The following is a 21,525-nucleotide window of genomic DNA, read 5'->3' on the forward strand; positions in this document are numbered from 1 at the left end:
TTCTCCGTAGTTATATAACTTTAAAATCTAAAATTCATAAAATGAAACTTGACTGACAGGGTTGAATGAGATTTTGATGAAGTCTGAAAGTCCATGTTATTAAGATCTCTTGTTAATTTTAGCAATTTCAAAAGTTTCCAGCAGATTTCCAAATCTGGAGGTGACATACTCTAAGGGAGACAACTGCACGTTCATGTTAACGTCTTAATAGATTAATAAGTTAACAAATAAATGAAATTAGTGCACCATAAACTGCCTAAAATCAGGAATCAATTGAAATCGTATAAATAACCAAAATATTAAAAAATTTTATTTTGTATCAAAGAATAGTTACCATCATTTTGTATTTGAGGCAATCGTTAGAAAATATCTTTATTAACAATTAACAGCCTTATTAACAAATGTCTGATCCAAGAACGGCTCAAATGAAGAATATTCAAGATGTATTCTCAACTTCAATTACTTTTTCAACAATAGAAGAAAGAGCATCAAACAAAGGCGAGTCTGTGGTCTCAGGATTACTTTCTGTATATGAGGTAAGATGTTGGTCAATGGGGATACATCCTGAAAAAAGCACAATTACATAAACATACTATAAATGAATATACATCATTTGCAGTGTATATTTATAAAGCATTTCAATTGGTTCAATCTCTGATTTTCATCGGGTGTCTTAGTTATCAATATATACATTGTCCTAAGGTGACAAGTTGGCAGAATCATTAGCATGCTAGACAAAATGTTTCACAGCATTTCATCTGACTTTATATTCTGAGTTCAAATTCTGCCAACATTAACTTTGACTTTCATTCTTTCAGGGTCAATAAAATAAGTACCAGTTGACTTTCGCCCTCTACTTAAATTGCCAGCCTTGTACCAAAATTCAAAACTTTTTCAGCCTGCGGAGAAATGACTAAAATTTGCCCTGTTTATAATTATACCATATGTTACATATTTATTATATCATACCTTGGTATTGTGTGGACTAAGATCCCCGTTGACAGTCCACTGGCATTTATAGAGGGTTAAACACTTTTAGTATGCAAATTAGGGACTCCTTCATACAGTAACTGCTGCATTTGTTGAGTATATAAACAGTTTGGCTGCTTGTTTCTCTGGAACACCCTAACCATTTAGCTACATGACACCTTTTAAATGAAATGAATGGTAAGATCATAAACACCAAACTCAGGGTTCACAACAGCAAAGCTTCCACCATGTATTTTCTTGGTCATCTCTATCTTCTCCTGTAGAGTATACACTCGTCTGTGTAATTTTTTTGGATGAGACACCTTAGGATTTTTTCTGTTCACTGGGTACGAGTACATAAATGCATATAAAGAAATATGCAGCCTCACAGCAGTGCATTCTGAGGAGCTGAGCATTGTGGTTGGTTGGTGGAGTATGTTTTTATAGTACAAAGCAGAATCTTTGACCGATTGCCAACACATTATCACAGATCAATCCATGATGAGCATAACATGATTCACAAATGAACATATTATACACAAATGAATATGATATGGTAATCAAATTGAAAACTCAACTTTCTACTCTCCCCTCACAACCCAAATTACACTCTGCCTCTGCAAAATATACGCATCTTTCATTAAGGAGGGGTGTTCAAGCATCCCTTTTAAAGGAATTTGATATTCAAACAGTATCACAATGAAACTGTGTTAAAACAACTATTACTTATCTGCTGTAGAAACATACCCATCTCTATACAAGTATGTTTGTTGCTGCTGCTGCTGCTGCTGCAGTAGTAGTAGCAGTAGTAGTAGCAGTAGCAGTAGTAGTAGTAGTAGTAGTAGTAGTAGTTTACTCACCCCAAAATGGAATGTTGAGTTCTTTTGCCAGGGATTCTCCACCTCCTTTTGAAAATAGGTTAGAACACTCCTGTAATTAAAATGAATTTCATAAATAATGAAGAAAACAAACTAAATTACGGTCTCTGGGCCACATAGCTAAAGCTTCATACCTTAACTTCACCTAATATCAATTTTCAGACCATGTGCCGGTAGCACATAAAAAGCACCCACTACACTCTCAGAGTGGTTGGCATTAGGAAGGGCATCCAGCTGTAGAAACCTTGCCAGATCAGATTGGAGCCTGGTGCAGCATACTGGCTTGCCAGTCCTCAGTCAAACCATCCAACCCATGCCAGCATAGAAAGCAGATGATGATGATGATGATGTTGCAGAAAATATTCAGAAACCAGAAATAGTGTAAAAGTACAACAGCAACAGCAACAACAATAATAATAATAATAATAATAATAATAATAATAAATGCCCTGCAGTACTATAATGCTATGCTCTGATGCAGTACCAAGCACTATGCCTTGATGCAATACCAGGCAGTGGCTCTCATGGCTTCTGATCTTAATTGATTGGAAGTGTTATCATGTACACAGTTTTGTCTTGGTATAAAAGATGGGCTACAGTAAATATTCTGCTCAATACCACAGGTTTGCTTGTCAGTTGTCTGACCTTAACCAGTTGAACATGTCCTTTGGTGGCTGATAATATGTGCATCTCTGATCACGAGCAGAAGTAGTGAGGGAGCATCATAGCCATGTGTTGAGAGGAATTTTTTGGGGTTTGGATAATTCAGCTCTGGAAACATGGGTGTTTTGTTCAACATCCCTAAATAACCCTTATTCAGGGACCTTTTGAGCAGGATGGGCTACTCGACCTGAAGAAAATCCTAACTGGTCCCCACCTGCAAGGTCATGCGCTGTTTATCTTGATATGAGACCATCATGTCATGCACATATGGTTGTGATGCATGTGCCTAGTGTACCCTTATCAGACAGGTAGTTATGATAGGTATACTGGGCTTCGTATATTTTACCCCAGTGTCACTTTGATGGCATGCAATGCTCCAGGTACTGGCTCTCATGGTTTCTGATCTTAACTGACTGGAAGTGTTATCATGTACACAGTCTTGTCTTTGTATAAAAGATGGGCTACAACAAATATTCTGCCCAATACCACAGATTTGCTTGTCAGTTGTTTGACCTTAACCAGTTGAGCTTGTCCCTTAGTGGCTGATGACATGTGCATCTCTGATCACAAGCAGAAGTAGTTGGGGAGCATCATAGCCATGTGTTGAGAGGAATTCTTTGAAGTTTGGATAATTCGCCTCTGGAAACATGGGTGTTTCATTCAACATCCTTAAACAATACTTATTCAGAGACCTTTTGAGCAGGATGGGCTACTCGACCTGAAGAAAATCTAACTGGGTGCCACCTGCGAGGTCTTGCACTGTTTATCTTGATATGAGATCACCATGTCATGCACATATATGGCTGTGATGCATGTGCCTGGTGCACCCTTATCAGACGGGTAGTCATGATGGGTATAATGGGCTTCGTATATTTTACCCCAGTGTCACTTTGATGGCATGCACTACTTTCTCACTCAATAATAATAATAATAATATCATCATCATCATTTGACATCAAATTTTCCATGCTCACATGTGTCAGAAGGAATTTGTTGAAGATTTTCTATGGCTGGAAACCCTCCCTGTTGCCAACTCTTGTTTCCAAGTAAGGTAATATTCTCTCATGCCTAGACATGTTTTTGCAGAAACTTGGAAATAAATGACACTGCTTGTATGACAATGACTATCATTTACTACTATCACATGATGACAAGAGAAGTTTCAAAATCCACAAAATTCTGATAATATTAAAACAATTATACCTTGCATGATGGACAAACAAATCCACTCATATTTTCAATCAATCCAAGTATAGGTATGCCTGTCTTTTGGCAGAAAGTAGCTTCACGACGGACATCACCAACAGAGACAGACTAGAATGAAAAGAGACAAGGGAAATTTTTCACCATTTACAATAAGATAAAAGATGATTAACAAGAAGCTGTAAGTTTTGATTTAATGAGGGTGTGCAGGGGTGACAGAATGTGTTAAGGTTGTTAAAATAAAGCCTGATAGAGCAGAATGAGTAATAGTATCAACTATATATGAGAGTTTGTAGCTGGAGGTAAAGGCAAGTTATTATCAATCATTACTGTAGAGAGAGAAAATACATTATTACAGAAGCCAAGGTTGACTTTGCCTTTCATCCTTTTGGGTTCAAAAAAACAAGTGCCCGTTGAGCACTGGGGTTGATGTATTCAACTTACCCTCTCCCTTGAAATTGCAGGCTTTGTATCAAAATTTGAAAACAATATTAGAGAGGCAACTGAGATCTAAAAGTCCATAAAATGTGAATTGGAAAGAGTTTTATTATTACATATTTTTATGAATCAACATGTCAGGAAATTTCTGATTTAACCCTTTCATTACCATATTTCTGTGTTTCTTTCAATCAATTTTAAATATAAGAATTTAGTAAAATAACCTACTGTTATCTTACTGAATAAGTATAAATTAAAGTGTGTATATTGTTTTCAAAAGCTGGTTGAATTGTAAGAAAATAAAAGCCTAAGTTCACTGCTTTTTTTTTCAAACTGTCGATATACTTTAACCTGTATTTTGTAAGGTTAATAAAACTTGTTCTTTACTTAAATTATATTTATATTTCTTCTGATTTGTCTCTAGACTATATTCAGAATATTAATGATGCATATATAGAGTTTTAAAGAATTTTGTAAAGTACTATGGTAATTTAAAAGGTAATGATCAGAAATTTGGAAAATTCAGTTATCCTGCAACCCTTTTGTTCCAGTGGTGCCAGAGTAACAGAATCAGGAAGAACTTTGCCAGGAGATACTCATGCCTTATACAAGCAGAAACTGTTTTTTCAATGGCAAGACATCACAGGTATAGGGTGTAAAGTAATGTCACCTGTGGATTGAGTTTGCAAAATCTACACAGTAAAGAGACATTTTGGTGGAATGGAAGACAACCAACCACAACTGCAAAAAATGTTTGATGTAAGAATGTTAACTTGGTAGTTAACAAGGTAAATAGTGTTACTTTCCTTGTGGATGAGATAGCTAGTAACACAGTTCTATATCCCAGAGTAGGTACTCTTCATAGAGAGAGAGTCTTTTATATATTTGTTTATTTGTTTATTGTTTTTTTTTGTTTTTTTAGTCCCAGGTTGGCTTCCAATGAGCCTACCATATCATGAAAACATCTTCCAGTCATAATCATATTGCTTTCTTTTTCTAACATAGTGTATCTAGCATTACATCAACTAATTTTGGCCCGTGTTTAGGGTGTAATTTGAGTGTAACTTCACAGCTATTTCTAGCATAGCTGAGTTACCAAGTAGAAGTTCCCTTTGTTGGTCAATAAAGAGAAGCTACTGTCATTTATTCCTAGATCAGTTCCTTGATCAATTACAAAGAGGTTTGGTTCAAATCTTTCATTCACTAAAACAGCTATATCCATTTGTTTAAGGTCTTTTTGTTTGCTTTTTCCTTCTTGTTTTTTTTTTTTTTATATTTATTGCTTTAGTCTATCGCAGAACCTTCAAAACCAGTAAATTTAATGTTATTAACATTCCTCTTAAACAATTGCAATACCAAAGCTACAAGAATAAAAGCATGTGCTATGATAGAATTCCAGAGAGATGGTATTTTGGTGAGGAAAAACAAAATGTAACTGTTAGTACAGGTCAAAAGTACAGGTCACTTTTGATGAAGTGTTAAGTTAGAAAGACATACACAAACCGACACCAATTTTCATGTGATGGAGGAACACACATGTACACGTTTGTGTGTGTGTGTGTGTATGCAGTGAGAGAGAAAGAGGGAGAGAGAGAGGTTTTCACACAGTTTCCATCTACCAAATTCATTCATAAAGTCTCAGTTGGCCTCAGGTTATAGAAAAAGGCATGCAGTGAGAGTAAACTTGAAACTACATGGTCGTAAAGTGAACCTCTTAACCACACAGCCAGTGTCAGATTTTTTTTTTTGTTTTTGTGGCCGGTGGGTAATTAGTCAAGGACATCTGCATGAGCAGTTAACAGTCACTTAGCGGTTCGGCAAAAGAGACCGATAGAATAAGTACTAGGCTTACAAAGAATAAGTCCCGGGGTTGATTTGCTCGACTAAAGGCGATGCTCCAGAATGGCCACAGTCAAATGACTGAAACAAGTAAAAGAGTAAAAGAGTAAAGAGTACCCTCCCAGATGTGGGAACTATACTCCATTGTGGGTTTCATGTGTGTAGAATGTTTGCAATTTCGGGGAACTGAAGTATTTTCTGGCTCTGAAGAGGGAAACTTATTCTTTGTGATGCTCTCTTTGCAATGAAGAGGATGCACATCGACCAAAACAGGACTTTGGTGAAAGCTAGCTTTTGAAGTGATTATGAAAGTTCTAGTCATGTGCTGTCCATGTGTTAGGTGCTGTGTTAAGTTGTTGTATGATGTTCATGACTTTACCTGAGGTGTAGTAACCAAAACAGCTCCATCTGGATTATAACTTCGAAGACTTTCCACAACAGCTAAATGTTCATCCGATGTACCAGGTGGGGTATCAATAATCAGATATTCAGTGTCTTGCCAACAAACATCGTTTATAAACTGGTGAATCATTGCTGAAATTATTAACGAATGAAACAATAAACAGCTGTTGCTGTTATTAACCCTTTAGCATTCAGATTACTTCGTCAAATGTAAAGCTTAATTATTCACATTGTTTTGAATAAATCATGCATTTTCATTCCCACTGCATGGCACCTTGGGCAAGTGCCTTCTACTATAGCCTTGGGCCAACCAAAGCCTTGTGAGTGGATTTGGTAGACAGAAACTGAAAGAAGCCCATCGTATATATTTGTGTGTGTGTGTGTGTGTGTGTGTGTATATGTTTGTGCATCTGTTTGTCCCCCCCACCCCAACGTCGCTTGACAACTGATGGTGGTGTATTTACGTCCCCGTAACTTAGTGGTTCGGCAAAAGAGAATGATAGAATAAGTACTAGGCTTACAAAGAATAAGTCCTGGGGTCGATTTGCTCGACTAAAGGCGGTGCTCCAGCATGGCCATAGTCAAATGACTGAAACAAGTAAAAGAGTAAAAAGAGTAAAAAGAGAGAGTATCTCATAGCTTCAAGACTTCATTGATGTGACTCATCTTCTATCTTTTCTTTTACCTGTGTCAGTCAGAATGTGGCCATACTGGGGCACTGTTTTCAAGAATTTTAGTTAAATGAATCGACCCCAGTACTCATCTTTTTAAACATGATACTTAATTCTATTGGCCTCTTTTGCTGAGCCACTAAGTTATGGGGACATAAACACACCAACACCAACAGTCAAGTGGTTATTAATGACAAACATAGACACAAAGACACACACACACACACACACATGATCGTGAGATTGTGGTTTCAATTCCTAGACAGGGTGGTGCATTGAGCTCTTGAACGAAACACTTCTTCTCGTTGCCTTGTGATCACGTCAACACCTGATGTGTGTGTGTGTGTATAGGTTTCATGATGTGTGTGCATATATGTGTATGTATGAGTGTGTGTGTGTGTGTGTGTGTGTGTGTGTGTGTGTGTGTGTGCGTGTGTGTGTGTGTGTGTGTGTGTGTGTGTGTAGGTTCCATGATGCAATCAAGAAAAATAGAAATCAAAACATGAGTATACATATATACTGATCACTTCAACACCTGATTGCGATCACTTCAACACAGGATACACCTGTTCAAAGACAATTTTGGTCGACCTAAGACTATAGTAGAAGACACTTGCCCAAGTTGCCATGCATGTTTTCTATTAAAACCTAGGTCTATATTTACCTGTTTTCCTTGGTCCTCGCCAAACAATTGCATCATTTTTATTTTCCAGTAGAAATGCTATCGACATAACAGCCAGTCTTTGCTCTTTGTCAAAGTATACTGGAACCCACCTGTAACATAGACCTAGTCTTCATTGGCTTGCATATATAGACATATATAGACAATTCTGTCAATTTATGTGTGTGCTTATATGTGTATGTATGAGTGTGTGTGTGTGTGTGTGTGTGTGTGAGAGAGAGAGAGAGAGAGAGTGTGTGTGTGTGTGTATAGGTTTCATGATGCAAACTTGAAAAAAAAAATCAAAACATGAGTATACATATAGTGTTTATTAATAATTGGCAGAAGTTACAGGGTGACTCAAAGGCCAAGAGTTTTGTGTGTTGGCCAATGCATGAAACTCTCACCATTCAGTCACTCTGTAACTTCTGCCAATTACTAATATATATATATATATATATACATATATATAAGCAATGTTAATTCTCTAAATGAAGTATTAACAGTAACTGCACGATAAAGTGTAGTATATTGCCACTTAAGTGTGGCTGACCCCTAGGGGTGGATGTTACTGTTGCTTTTAGCCCCAGGTTTGCCAGGTTTTTGTCTCTCTCACCAAGGTCATCAGCTGTCGAACGCCGACGAAGGGAAATAACCCTGAAATCCGGATACGTTCGTGCTGCTGGTCGAGGTGAGAGGGATAACTCCCTTGGCAAACAGGACACAGTCGTGTGTCGATAAGCCAGCTGGAGGAGATGTCCTCCTGGGGCTAAAAGCAACAGTAACATCCACCCCTAGGGGTCAGCCACACTTAAGTGGCAATATACTACACTTTATCGTGCAGTTACTGTTAATACTTCATTTAGAGAATTAACATTGCTTGTTTTCACCTTTTCAATATCAGTGAAGAACTTCACTGGAAAAGAAGATATAAGGTTTGCCAGGTTTTTGTCTCTCTCACCAAGGTCATCAGCTGTCGAACGCCGACGAAGGGAAATAACCCTGAAATCCGGATACGTTCGTGCTGCTGGTCGAGGTGAGAGGGATAACTCCCTTGGCAAACAGGACACAGTCGTGTGTCGATAAGCCAGCTGGAGGAGATGTCCTCCTGGGGCTAAAAGCAACAGTAACATCCACCCCTAGGGGTCAGCCACACTTAAGTGGCAATATACTACACTTTATCGTGCAGTTACTGTTAATACTTCATTTAGAGAATTAACATTGCTTGTTTTCACCTTTTCAATATCAGTGAAGAACTTCACTGGAAAAGAAGATATAAGGTTTGCCAGGTTTTTGTCTCTCTCACCAAGGTCATCAGCTGTCGAACGCCGACGAAGGGAAATAACCCTGAAATCCGGATACGTTCGTGCTGCTGGTCGAGGTGAGAGGGATAACTCCCTTGGCAAACAGGACACAGTCGTGTGTCGATAAGCCAGCTGGAGGAGATGTCCTCCTGGGGCTAAAAGCAACAGTAACATCCACCCCTAGGGGTCAGCCACACTTAAGTGGCAATATACTACACTTTATCGTGCAGTTACTGTTAATACTTCATTTAGAGAATTAACATTGCTTGTTTTCACCTTTTCAATATCAGTGAAGAACTTCACTGGAAAAGAAGATATAAGGTTTGCCAGGTTTTTGTCTCTCTCACCAAGGTCATCAGCTGTCGAACGCCGACGAAGGGAAATAACCCTGAAATCCGGATACGTTCGTGCTGCTGGTCGAGGTGAGAGGGATAACTCCCTTGGCAAACAGGACACAGTCGTGTGTCGATAAGCCAGCTGGAGGAGATGTCCTCCTGGGGCTAAAAGCAACAGTAACATCCACCCCTAGGGGTCAGCCACACTTAAGTGGCAATATACTACACTTTATCGTGCAGTTACTGTTAATACTTCATTTAGAGAATTAACATTGCTTGTTTTCACCTTTTCAATATCAGTGAAGAACTTCACTGGAAAAGAAGATATAAGGTTTGCCAGGTTTTTGTCTCTCTCACCAAGGTCATCAGCTGTCGAACGCCGACGAAGGGAAATAACCCTGAAATCCGGATACGTTCGTGCTGCTGGTCGAGGTGAGAGGGATAACTCCCTTGGCAAACAGGACACAGTCGTGTGTCGATAAGCCAGCTGGAGGAGATGTCCTCCTGGGGCTAAAAGCAACAGTAACATCCACCCCTAGGGGTCAGCCACACTTAAGTGGCAATATACTACACTATATATATATATATATATATATATATATATATATATATATATATAATTGAGATTTAGTTGAATTAGGTATTTAAGTTGAAGCACCAAGTCAGTCTAGTATTATTCGCACAGCTTGAAGTAAGGTGAATAAAATCAAAATAAGCAACAGGATCACTACTTGACATATATATATATATATATATATATATATATATATATATATATATATTAAGCCTAGTACTTATTCTATCAGTCTCTTTTGCCAAACTGCTATGTTATAGGAATGTAAACACACCAACATTAGTTGTCAGGTGATGGTGGGGAGACAAACACAGACACACAATATATATATATATATATATATATATATATATATCTATATATATATATAAACAACAGGTTTCTTTCAGCTTCCATCTACCAAATCCACTCACAAGCCTTTGGTCAGATTGAGACTATAGTAGAAGACACTTGCCCAAGGTGCCACGCAGTAGGACTGAACCCGGAACCATGTAGTTGGTAAGCAAGCTACTTACCACAAAGACATCCCTGCACCTATTATATATATATATATATATATATATATTCATCATCAGCAGCAGCATCCATTTTCCATGCTGGCATGCGTTGGACGGTTTGACAGGAACTGGCCAGCTGAAGAGCTATCCAGACTCCAGTTGTCTGATTTTGACATGGTTTCTACAGCTGGATGCCTTTCCTAATGCCAACCACTTTACAGAGTATGATGGGTGCTTGTTACATGCCACCAGCACAGGTGTGTATATGCAGCACTGGCATGAGTGCACTTTATGTGACACTGGCTTGAATGCATTTAACATGCATCGTCACCTGAAAAGGACATGCCTGCATGTATGGATGACTGCAATATATATATATATATATATATATATATATATATATATATATATATATATATATATATATATATATATATATATATGTATGTATAAATAGAGAAAAGGATAAAGAGAACAATGGCAAAGTTAGAAATATATTTTATAGATAAAGTCTTACAGCTGTTTCAGGGAAAATCCAATGCAGAAATAGTAGAGGAATCGATTATTATATCTATAAGAGGAGAGTTATAGTAGGAAGTGAGAGTGAGTGTGATGTGCTGAAAGAAGAAAGAAAAAACAGTACTTGGAGTGTAGCTTCATTCAAGTAGTAAATATTCATGTAAATAATCCTTGTGGGTATTTTCCGGAGATAATTGTTGTAGCAAAGGTGGATATATGTCATATCGTGTCCGGAGTATACTGCGTGTGGTTTATTTAAAGGATATCCCAAATCAAGTGAGAGATGTGTGTTGGGTAAATAGGTCAAGTTTTAAGACAGAAAGGAAAGGGGAGAGAGAAGTAATTCAGGTGGAGGAGGCTTCCACACAGTTTCTGTTTACCAACGTTTCTGCCAGCTCACCACCTTTTCTTTTGATTTCTGCCTACCAAATCTACTCACTGGGGCTAGAATAGATGACATGCCCAAAATGCTACACAATGGGACTGAACCAAGACAACATGGTTGGGATGCAAGCTTTGCAACCACACAGCCATGCCTAAGCTTTGACATTAACAGAAGAAAAAAAACAACATGACCTAATGATGTAAATTTATAAAACTACAATTGTGTTTTACTTTCTCTCAAGAAAGTTCAACATTAGATTTAATGTAGGCAATTGAAATTTAATTGAAAATCCTCAACTTACCCTTCAGGACAGTTGTGGACATCTTTACCATCAAGGTTTAGCATTTTGGGGATACTAGGACCACAAAGATCAACATCCAAAAGACCAACCTATAAAAATAAATAAAACATTTTTTTTTTTTTTTGAATAAGCAACACATATGTCAAACAAATAGTTCGTTAAGTAGAAAATAATATCTGTATTATTTTTAAGGTGGTGAGCTGGCAGAATCATTAACAATCTGGGCAAAATGCTTAGTAGCATTTTATCCATTTATATGTTCTGAGTTCAAATTCCACCGGGATTGACTTTGCCTTTCAGCCCTTTCAGGATTAATAAAATAAGTAGCAGCTGAGAACTGGGGTCGATGTAATCGACTTAACTCCTCCCCCAAAATTGCTGGCTTTGTGCCATAATTTGAAACCAATTTTTGTTTTCTTTTGCTTGTTGTAGTAGCTTGACTGAATCTGAAACCAAGTGGTTGGGAAATTGAATTCTTTACCACACAGCTATGTCTGTGCCTACAACTGAATATAAAGAAGAAATTACACACAGACACACACATATTATATATCCATGCCAGCATGGAATTTGGACAGATGATGATGAGGAGGAGGAGGAGGGGGATGGTGTGTATGTGTGTGTGTGTGTGTGTGTTTGCATGCTTGTGACAAGCTTCTGTAAGTTTCCATCTTCCAATTTCATTCAGAAATCATAAGTCAACCCTGGGCTATTGCATAAGACACTTGCCCGACATCCACAGAGTTGGATCAAATCTGAAACCACATGGTCGTCAAATAAACTTCATAAGACACAGAGCAATACCTGGGCTTATATCAAAATATGTATTTGGTTCATACAATAGATTACCTTTTTTCCAGCTTTTAGTAGTCCAAGTGAAAGCTGAACAGCAACGGTACTCTTACCGACACCACCTTTGCCCGATAGAATGAGTATCACATGCTTCACACCAGACAAATGGCTAACATCAGACTCTGGATTAAAACAAAAAGAAAAATAAGAAAAACACATTCCAACTGCAAATAAATGACAAAGAAAGAATAATGATTCCAAAAGCTATACAAAAAATTGATTTTAAATTTCTACTTTTTATTAAGTGTTACTTTGGCTTGACATTTACCATTTTAGCACCATTTCTGATTATATGATATCAAGTACCCTTCTTCTGAATTAACCCTTTTGACAAGATCAAGGAAGGTCGAAATCACATGATCTAGTGATCTCAGCACTGGAGGTGGCAGGGTTTTATAGACAAGAGTGCATTTATGCATGTGTATGAAGAGAGATGTTGACATTAGGACGAATGGTGGCGAAGGAGATGGAGGTCGCTGAATGCTGTTGGACGAAGTTGATGAGTCTCCACATGGCTGCTGTTGTGTTGTCGCTGGAACTGGCAGTGTCTTGTGTGGTCAGTGGCTAGACCTTAAAAGGTTTAGAACCGAATGACCTAGAGACGAGGAAAAAGTTAGGTTTTTTTATAAGGAGTTGTGGGCTCAGCTGAGGTAGAAAACAGACTGTCACACGTGACCTTATTTGAAGGCTATGATTGGTTGGGTTGCATATTGGCGCGCGATAGAGCAAGAGACAGATTGCGCCAATACCAACCAATCAGAGTAGTGGACACAACAGGGTCCAAAATGCTGCCAAAGGCTAGCTGTTATTTACTACGTTCGTATGTATGTATATATAATAGAGAGGAGAGGAATTTCATTCATGCTACAAAGTTATTTTACTAAATTCTTCATTATTTTCAAAGTGAATTGAAACAAATGTAGTGCATTTCAATATAAATTTGGTAACAAGAGTTAAAATAAATTTTAAGAATTAAATATACCCCATTCTATATTAAAAGGTTTTTTTTTAAATACTCAAGTTGTAATATTTCATTAATATTTTCTGAATACTGATGATATGGCATTTCATTAACTTAATGAACTTTTTTCTTTTTAAACCAGAAAAGAAAAATATCAAGATTTATAAGTAAAAACCTAAACTATGTTTTATAGCTTTCACTATTGTATGAGTTCTCAACTTACATCTGGTTTTCACTTCTCAGTAAACTAAAGTATGAAAAAGTAATGCGTGCGTGTGTGGTCGGCCCAGGGTTATAAGAGAAGACACTAGCCCAAGGTGCTGCATGGTGGGACTGAACCCAAAACCAAATGGATAGAAAGCACCTTTCCTCTGCAACATCCCAACACAAATCCAAACTGTGTGAATATTTTATTTCAGAAAAACTTATTCCAATAACACTTTTCAGGATTAAACTTTTAAGGTTTTTTTTTTTTTTTTTTTCATCACTCGCAGTTGAAATGGAGTAACCAACCTGAAGTCAGAACCAGATTGTAGTTATGGTCACAGAAAGCAAACTGACAAAACGAAATATAGGCTAAAAGCAACTTTTATCAAAATATAACTTCATAATAAGCTCACACTAAAGATACTTGCAAGTTAAGAAAACAATTATCTTTATTTTATTTATTTTGTTATTCAGTCTTCTTGTGCAACCTTTGTACCTGGTTTTTCATAGTTTGTTGTTGAAGTCAGTCTGTAATCTATGATCATATCCCCAACGTGTGTTAATTATTGTGAGCTAAATACGATGTACTAAAATAACATCACTTCTCTGCAGCACCGACAAAACTAATTACGGAAGGGAGATAACTACTCCATGGTTGAATGTAATTGGAAATTTAAAAGATAAAGTAAATTAAATGATCGTGGTGAAAATAATTTAATGTTATTTGCCTGATATCATATTAGCATAAACGAAATACATATGCAAATTTGAATATGAACATCTTTCAGTTCTATATTTAAGAGATGAGGAATTATGTACATTATTTACATTCGACGGATATTTGTCCTCATCTTAACCACTACGCCATATGCCCGTGGGCAGGTGGCGTAGTGGTTAAGAGTGGGGCTACTAACCCCAAGATTCCGAGTTCGATTCCAAGCAGTGACCTGAATAATAATAATAATAATAATAATAACATTGAAAAATACCTTAGGAATGAGAACCCAGGTTCGAAATTTCCCCCAAGACACCTGAGGAAGGCTGGAGGGTATATCAGCCGAAACGTTGTGTTAACAACAAACAAGATGAGGACAAATATCCGTCGAATGTAAATAATGGATATCTTTATAATTATAAAATATCGATTGAAAAGGAGGGGAATGAGAATGTGTGTGAGAGAGAGGGAGATGACTGATAATGAAAAAGATATTAGAAAGGAAACTACTAATTTATGGGATGCAAGAAGAGCAGCAAGAAACCAACCGATAATGTATCTATTGATTCTTAAAACATTCTGGCAAATTTGAAAGTGAATATTTTATCACTAATATTGTCATCAAAGAACACCGCTTCACTTTCGACAATGTTTTGTTATGCAGAGTAAATTGATACGTTGAAGTAAGCGTTGTTCAAGACAACAGCAAGTATGCCACTGATGTATACAAAGACGAGTGTAGGGGATAGAGCAAAACTTTTCAATATCTGAGCGAAAAACATGATTTACATGGAGTAAATGTCAACATATTTACACATTTTGACAGTCAGACAACAGCTGTGCTCTAGCATGGCCACAGCTGCATAGCTGAAATGAATAAAAGAATATATCTATGCTTGTGTTTTTTCATGTTGTATTCAATTGTTTTGTTCTGTGTTTAAATTATCATTTTTTTTTTTCATTGTAATGACAAGCATCCACTGCCTATCATCATAGTCATTTTAACATCCACTTTTCCATGGGTCTGACACATTTTCACAGAACTTTGGAAATGAATGACATTTATGTACAACAGCCATGTGCTGTCATGACAGCTGCCAGTCATCGAATTTGGTTCAATTTCAATTTCACTTGCCCCAACAGGTCTTCGCAAGCAGAGTTTACTGTCCAATGAAAGAAGGTTGGCATGGGTGCCAGTCGTCAAATTTGGTTCGATTTCGATTTCACTTGCCTCAACAGGTCTTTGCAAGCAGAGTTTAGTGTCCAATGAAGGAAAGGTACACATAAGTGGACTAGCTACACCCCTGACAGAGGCCTCGGATTATGGTCTCACTTGGCTTGCCAGGTCTTCTCAAGCACAGCATATTTCCAAAGGTCTCGGTCACTAGTCATTGCCTCGGTGAGGCCTAATGTTCAAAGGTCATGCTTCACCACCTCATCCCAGGTCTTCCTGGGCCTACCTCTTCCACAGGTTCCCTCAACTTCTAGGGTGTGGCACTTTTTCACACAGCTATCCTCATCCATTCTCACCACATGACCATACCAGCGCAATCGTCTCTCTTGCACACCACAACTGATGCTTCTTAGGTTCAACTTTTCTCTCAAGGTACTTACACTCTGTTGAGTATGCACTCTGACAAGACACATCCATCGGAGCATACTGGCATCATTCCTTGCGCGCTTACACATGTCCTCAACAGTCACGGCCCATGTTTCACTGCCATGTAGCATGGCTGTTCGTACACATGCGTCATACAGTCTTCCTTTTACTCTGAGCAAGAGGCCCTTTGTCACCAACAGAGGTAAGAGCTCTCTGAACTTTGCCCACCTATATATATATATTTATATATTTGTGTGTTTGTGTTTGTCGCCCCACCATTGCTTGACAGCTGATGTTGGTGTGTTTATGCTCCTGTACCTTAGCAGTTTGGCAAAAGAGACTGATAGAATAAGTACTAGGCTCACAAAGAATAAGTCCTGGGGTTGATTTGTTCGACTAAAGGCAGTGCTCCATCATGGCCACAGTCAAATGACTGAAACAAGTAAAAGAATATATGAGGTTTTGCCATATCCTATTTGTGTGTCAAAGATTACAGACACAGATGAATTCATATCAAAGTGAAAAAAATACAGTTGAAGACAACCATATCAAACTCCATCATTCACCAAAAACCAACTACACAAAAATAGACTGTAGCCACATTGACAGCAATGCCCCAGTATGACCACAAACCACAATCTCAAACTACAAAGTTTGTAATTCTAAATGAGAAAACAAATCACTTTGGCTGCAGGTAGTAGTTCAGTAGATAGAATGATAAGGTGCAGTGTGGAAAGGGGGGGATAGTGATGGGGAAAACAAAGATGAATAGGAGTTTCACAGAGTAAAGAGGAAATATTGAGAGTAGAAAGAGAAAAGTGACAAGTTGAACAGAGAGGAAAACCAAGCAGGAAGGAAAAGACATTTTGTGCATGTATACGTGTGAGCTTGTATGAATGTGTGTGTGTGTGTGTATGTATATATCAAAACAGGAAGGTGGAAATTTTTGGTATTATCTATTCACCATTATACAGGTTTCATTTGCTAATAAGGATTTTCAAAGACTTACATGTTAGATAGACATGTAAAGAATTTTCTATTTGAAATTTGTCAAGCAGAGTAAGTTTTCTATAATAAAGCAAGTTCTTTTATTATAAGAAAAAAACTTTCTCTATCTGTTGAATTTCAAATAGGATATTCCTTAGATGTCTATTTAACATGTAAATCTTTGTAATTCCTATCAGCAAATGAAATTCATGTAATAGATAATAAATAGTACCAAAAAATTTCAAATTTCCTCTCATCTTATACAACAATTCTGCAAATTATATTTCCATAATTTTCAATTTTAATATACATTTTGGCTAACACACAGCAGCAACTATGGATATATATTGATTGTAATAATGGAATAAGCAGATGTGCTTCAACAGGAAACAGCTGAGATTTAACCTAACTATATATATATATATATATATATATATATATATAAGAATTTAAGGATTGGAGAAAACGCATGTTATAATTGCATACTTTATTCCTACATATGTTTCAAAGGATTACAACCTGTGTGATCCATAGGGATCTTTGATATTAAAATTGTATCTGTATATATATATATATATATACATATATATCTATATGTATGTGTATGTGTATATATATATATGTATGTATATGGGTATATAGGTGTGTGGATGAGTGTATCTGTGTGTATGTATGTATACATGTATACCTGGGGGGGGGGGGGGGGGGGTGTATGTATGTTTGTAAGTATATATATATACATATATATGTGTGTATGTGTACAAATCTACGTATATGTAAGCATATATAATTGTGTATGTATTTGTATAAAACCATATATATATATATACGTTATTAGGTTCTGTATGTAAGTGCATATTTCTATATGTGTGTGTGTGTGTATGTATATATGTATGTATGCGTGTATGTGTGTTTATGTATGTATATGTATGTGTACATGTGTGTATATATGTGTGTGTGTGTGTGTGTGTGTACGAAAAAATATATATGTATGTATATGTATGTGTGTGTATATGTATATGTATGCATGCACACACACACATATATGGATATGTGGATGTATGTATATGGGGGTGTGTGTATGTATGTATATATAAAACACTTGAGTTATTTTTCTTTTATATATACACACATATATATGTATATATATGTGTATATGTATATATGTATATGTATATGTATGTATGTGCATGCGTGTGTTTACGTATGCATACATGTATGTATATGTATATGCGAATCTGTTTATTTGATTAGGTAATAGGCGTAGATGTATAGCTATGTGTATGTGCATGAATATATTTCTATTTATACATGTGTGTATATCTAGATGGATACATATGTGTATATGGGGACACGCACACATGTGTATATTTGTATATGCGTGGGTACGTATGTGCATATGTATAAATGTGGACGTATGAGTGTGTGTATGTATATATATGTGTATCTATATATATATATGTGTGTGTGTGTGTGTGTATATATATATATATATATATATATATGTATACATATGTATATACAGGTGCACATGTGTGTGTATGTATATATACATATATATATGTATATGTATCAGTATGCATGTATATGTGTATGTTTGTGTATGTGTATTTATGTATGCATGTACGCTCTTACACATTGATTGGTATGTGTTGTCCAACCCACTATCCGGCAGCGTCCAATTCTCTAGCGGTTTTTTTCAAATGAATCAAGTCATAACCTTATCCATCTATTGTTTTCATAATCGGTCATAATGTCTTACGTTTAAGATGATTCCCATGCTTTCCCTGATGAGAAGGTTACAATTTTAATATCAAAGATCCCTATGGATCACACAGGTTGTAATCCTTTGAAACATATGTAGGAATAAAGTATGCAATTATAACATGCGTTTTCTCCAATCCTTAAATATACTCAAATACCCAAAATTTCAAGGAGTTCCTGCCTTAAAAACAGGAACTAAACCACAGTTATTTTGTGTTCTTTGCTACATTGGTCTCTATTAACCCATTTATTCTATCAGAAGAATTTTTATTCATTAAGATAGAAAAAATACACATAATTATATATATATATCCCCCCATCATCATCATCCACTTTTCCATGCTTGCATGGGTTAGATGGAATTTGTTGAGGCAGATTTTCTACAGCAGGATGCTCTTCCTGTCACTTGTTTCAAAACAAGATATTTTTCCACGGCCAGACATGATATTAACGGAAAATTGGAAACAAACATACTTGTATGATGATGATGCTTATTTATAACAATTATGTGATGCCAAGACAAGGTACACTCAAACACTCATTCGCATTTGTCTCTCACTGTCTGATAACCGGCTTTGGTTTATTTACATTCCCGAAATTTAGTGTTTCATCAAAAGGAGAACGATAGAATGAATACCAGACTAATAATACTGAGATCGTTTTAATTAACTGAACCCTTCAAGACGGTACCCCAGAATAGCTGCAGTGTGACGACTGAAAAAGTTAAGTGTAAACGAGAGAAAAGATGGTGCAGCAAATACCATGAAGGTTACAAGTTGGAGACTATAAGCCGGAAGTGACAGGGGATACGTTTTAATAGAAGAATGACTGGGTGAAATTTCAAACAAGGAGGTCTACTGCAGTTTGCAGGAGTGTTGCGATGCAGTTGATAGCTCTGGTTTGTTAGTTAAAGAGCTACACCCACAACCAATCGAAGAAATATTGCACCTCTTGGAATCTGAATGAAAGTTGGAGACTATGCTTCGCAGTCAGCTAAGGCGTAGGAATTGGAAGAAGGGGGTTAAAGATTTCGAGAAGGGGACGATTAGGTTAATAGAAGTGGTTAATAGAAGTGGTTGGGACACGAGTGACAATCAGTAAAGATATAGTATACGAATGTGGACCGTGGTATAACATGGGTTTTTGCCACGGTAGTCAAATTGGTTGCCCCTTTCTTTGAATGTAATATAGCTTCGACTATAGCAAATGGACGCAATATAATCTTAAAAGTGTTAGGGCAAGAAATGAAATAGCTTAATTCATCTCTGGAGAAGCAAGTGACAACGACACCTCTTCACATCCACATGTCTTCAGTAACAGAATGATCCAAGTCGCAAGTTTTCTTGATTATTATCTCCCTTGTACCGAAAACCTGTGATCGCAAATAAGGCAATCGATCAATGAAAATAAATAATTTAATGCATTTGTATTTCACATAAGAATGTAAATAAATGTAAACTATATAGAAAAAAAAAACATGATATGATATAGTGCAGACATATTCAATGAAAGAAACATTAAAGAGGTTAATTTTTCTTAATTACTGAGAATATAAGAAACCAACTTTAAATTACATGTGTGTGAGTGTGTTAAAACTTGTCCTTCCCGTGTTGCTTTCTTTCTGTGCACATTGCCTTCTAAATATATATTGTTGCTTAGTGCTCGACAGACAACAATTCCCAGTTGTGCCCATCTTGTCTTTGGGATATCTAAATGCGTTCTTTCTTTAGAGGAAAAAGAACCGTACTGTGTGATTTGAGAAAATATATTTATCAGCAAGAACTACATGATTAAAAAAAAAGGTCAACTCAAATTAAAATCAAAAGCCCAATTCCAGAAGTGTCTTTTAATTTAAAATAAAGCAAAATAGTATTATCTTAACTATTACGTAAGAAACTGAAAACGGTATTTTCTTACTAGCATATCCCAAAATTCAACGAAGTACATTGTGGAAACCATAACATTTAGCAAATTTATCAAAAGCATTCCAGTTGTGACCATCCCGACTTGTTAGGAGCACGTAGGTCTACATTATCATTGCTAGATTTTTATTTATGTACGGCATTTAGTACTGTTTCTGGCAGGTGGGGCGAACACGTAAAGAGCCCCTTCGATGGTTAATAATAAGTAGGTGAAACATGTGACACTATATGTTGTCAATGATGATTTTTAACCATCCAGTTAAAACAGAAACGTGTAATACACATTCCTAATACTAACAGTTAACTAATCAAAAAATTTCAAAAAATATTTATTGAAAGTCAACAAGTTTGTGAACGAAGCTACAGTGAGTGCACACTTTCAGTAATATCCGATGAGATTTTCGTGAAGCTTCAGTACGATACCAATTATCCATAAAATATAAATGAACATATGCATAGGGATGTGAAATTATTTTGTTTAACTGCCCCTTAGCCACATATGTACATACATACTAAAAATCAATTCCTTTAATTCCCTCGAAACATGCTATTCTTATAGACTTAAAAGGCATATGTATAAATATACTAATAATCAATTGTTGCAAGCAACTTATGATAAGTTGCTTTTTTACGTTATTTTTTTTTTCCTTAAGATTAAATTTAGAGAGAAAAATTTAAATACAAAATAACAAATCAACGTTCAGAGATCGAGCTTAAATTGGTAACATTGACAAATATCTCACCCGAGTGATTAGACATCCTCCTGCAAGTTGAATAATTTAAGTAAACGGTGCCCTGCTCTTGAATAATACTAGATTTTGGTTCGTTCCGCCTTATAGCTCGTTGCTGACAATTCGGGTTTTCGTAGTAACATGCAG

General features: G+C 36.5%; 1 protein-coding gene across 1 annotated transcript; it reads right to left on the bottom strand.

Annotated features, from left to right (window-relative positions):
* Positions 1-292: 292 nt before the first annotated feature.
* Positions 293-21,524, bottom strand: LOC106875804 (cytosolic Fe-S cluster assembly factor NUBP2 homolog). Its single transcript, XM_014924076.3, has 8 exons — positions 21,391-21,524; positions 12,489-12,613; positions 11,640-11,728; positions 7,728-7,837; positions 6,370-6,524; positions 3,714-3,824; positions 1,830-1,899; positions 293-564 (listed from the first exon to the last, which is right to left on the bottom strand). The coding sequence occupies exons 1-8, from the start codon at positions 21,404-21,406 to the stop codon at positions 437-439; spliced, it is 804 nt and encodes a 267-aa protein (XP_014779562.1). The 5' UTR covers positions 21,407-21,524; the 3' UTR covers positions 293-436.
* Position 21,525: the final 1 nt, after the last annotated feature.

This window comes from Octopus bimaculoides, chromosome 5, assembly GCF_046866305.1.
Source record: "Octopus bimaculoides isolate indiv1 chromosome 5, ASM4686630v1, whole genome shotgun sequence".
NCBI classification, from domain to species: domain Eukaryota; kingdom Metazoa; phylum Mollusca; class Cephalopoda; order Octopoda; family Octopodidae; genus Octopus; species Octopus bimaculoides.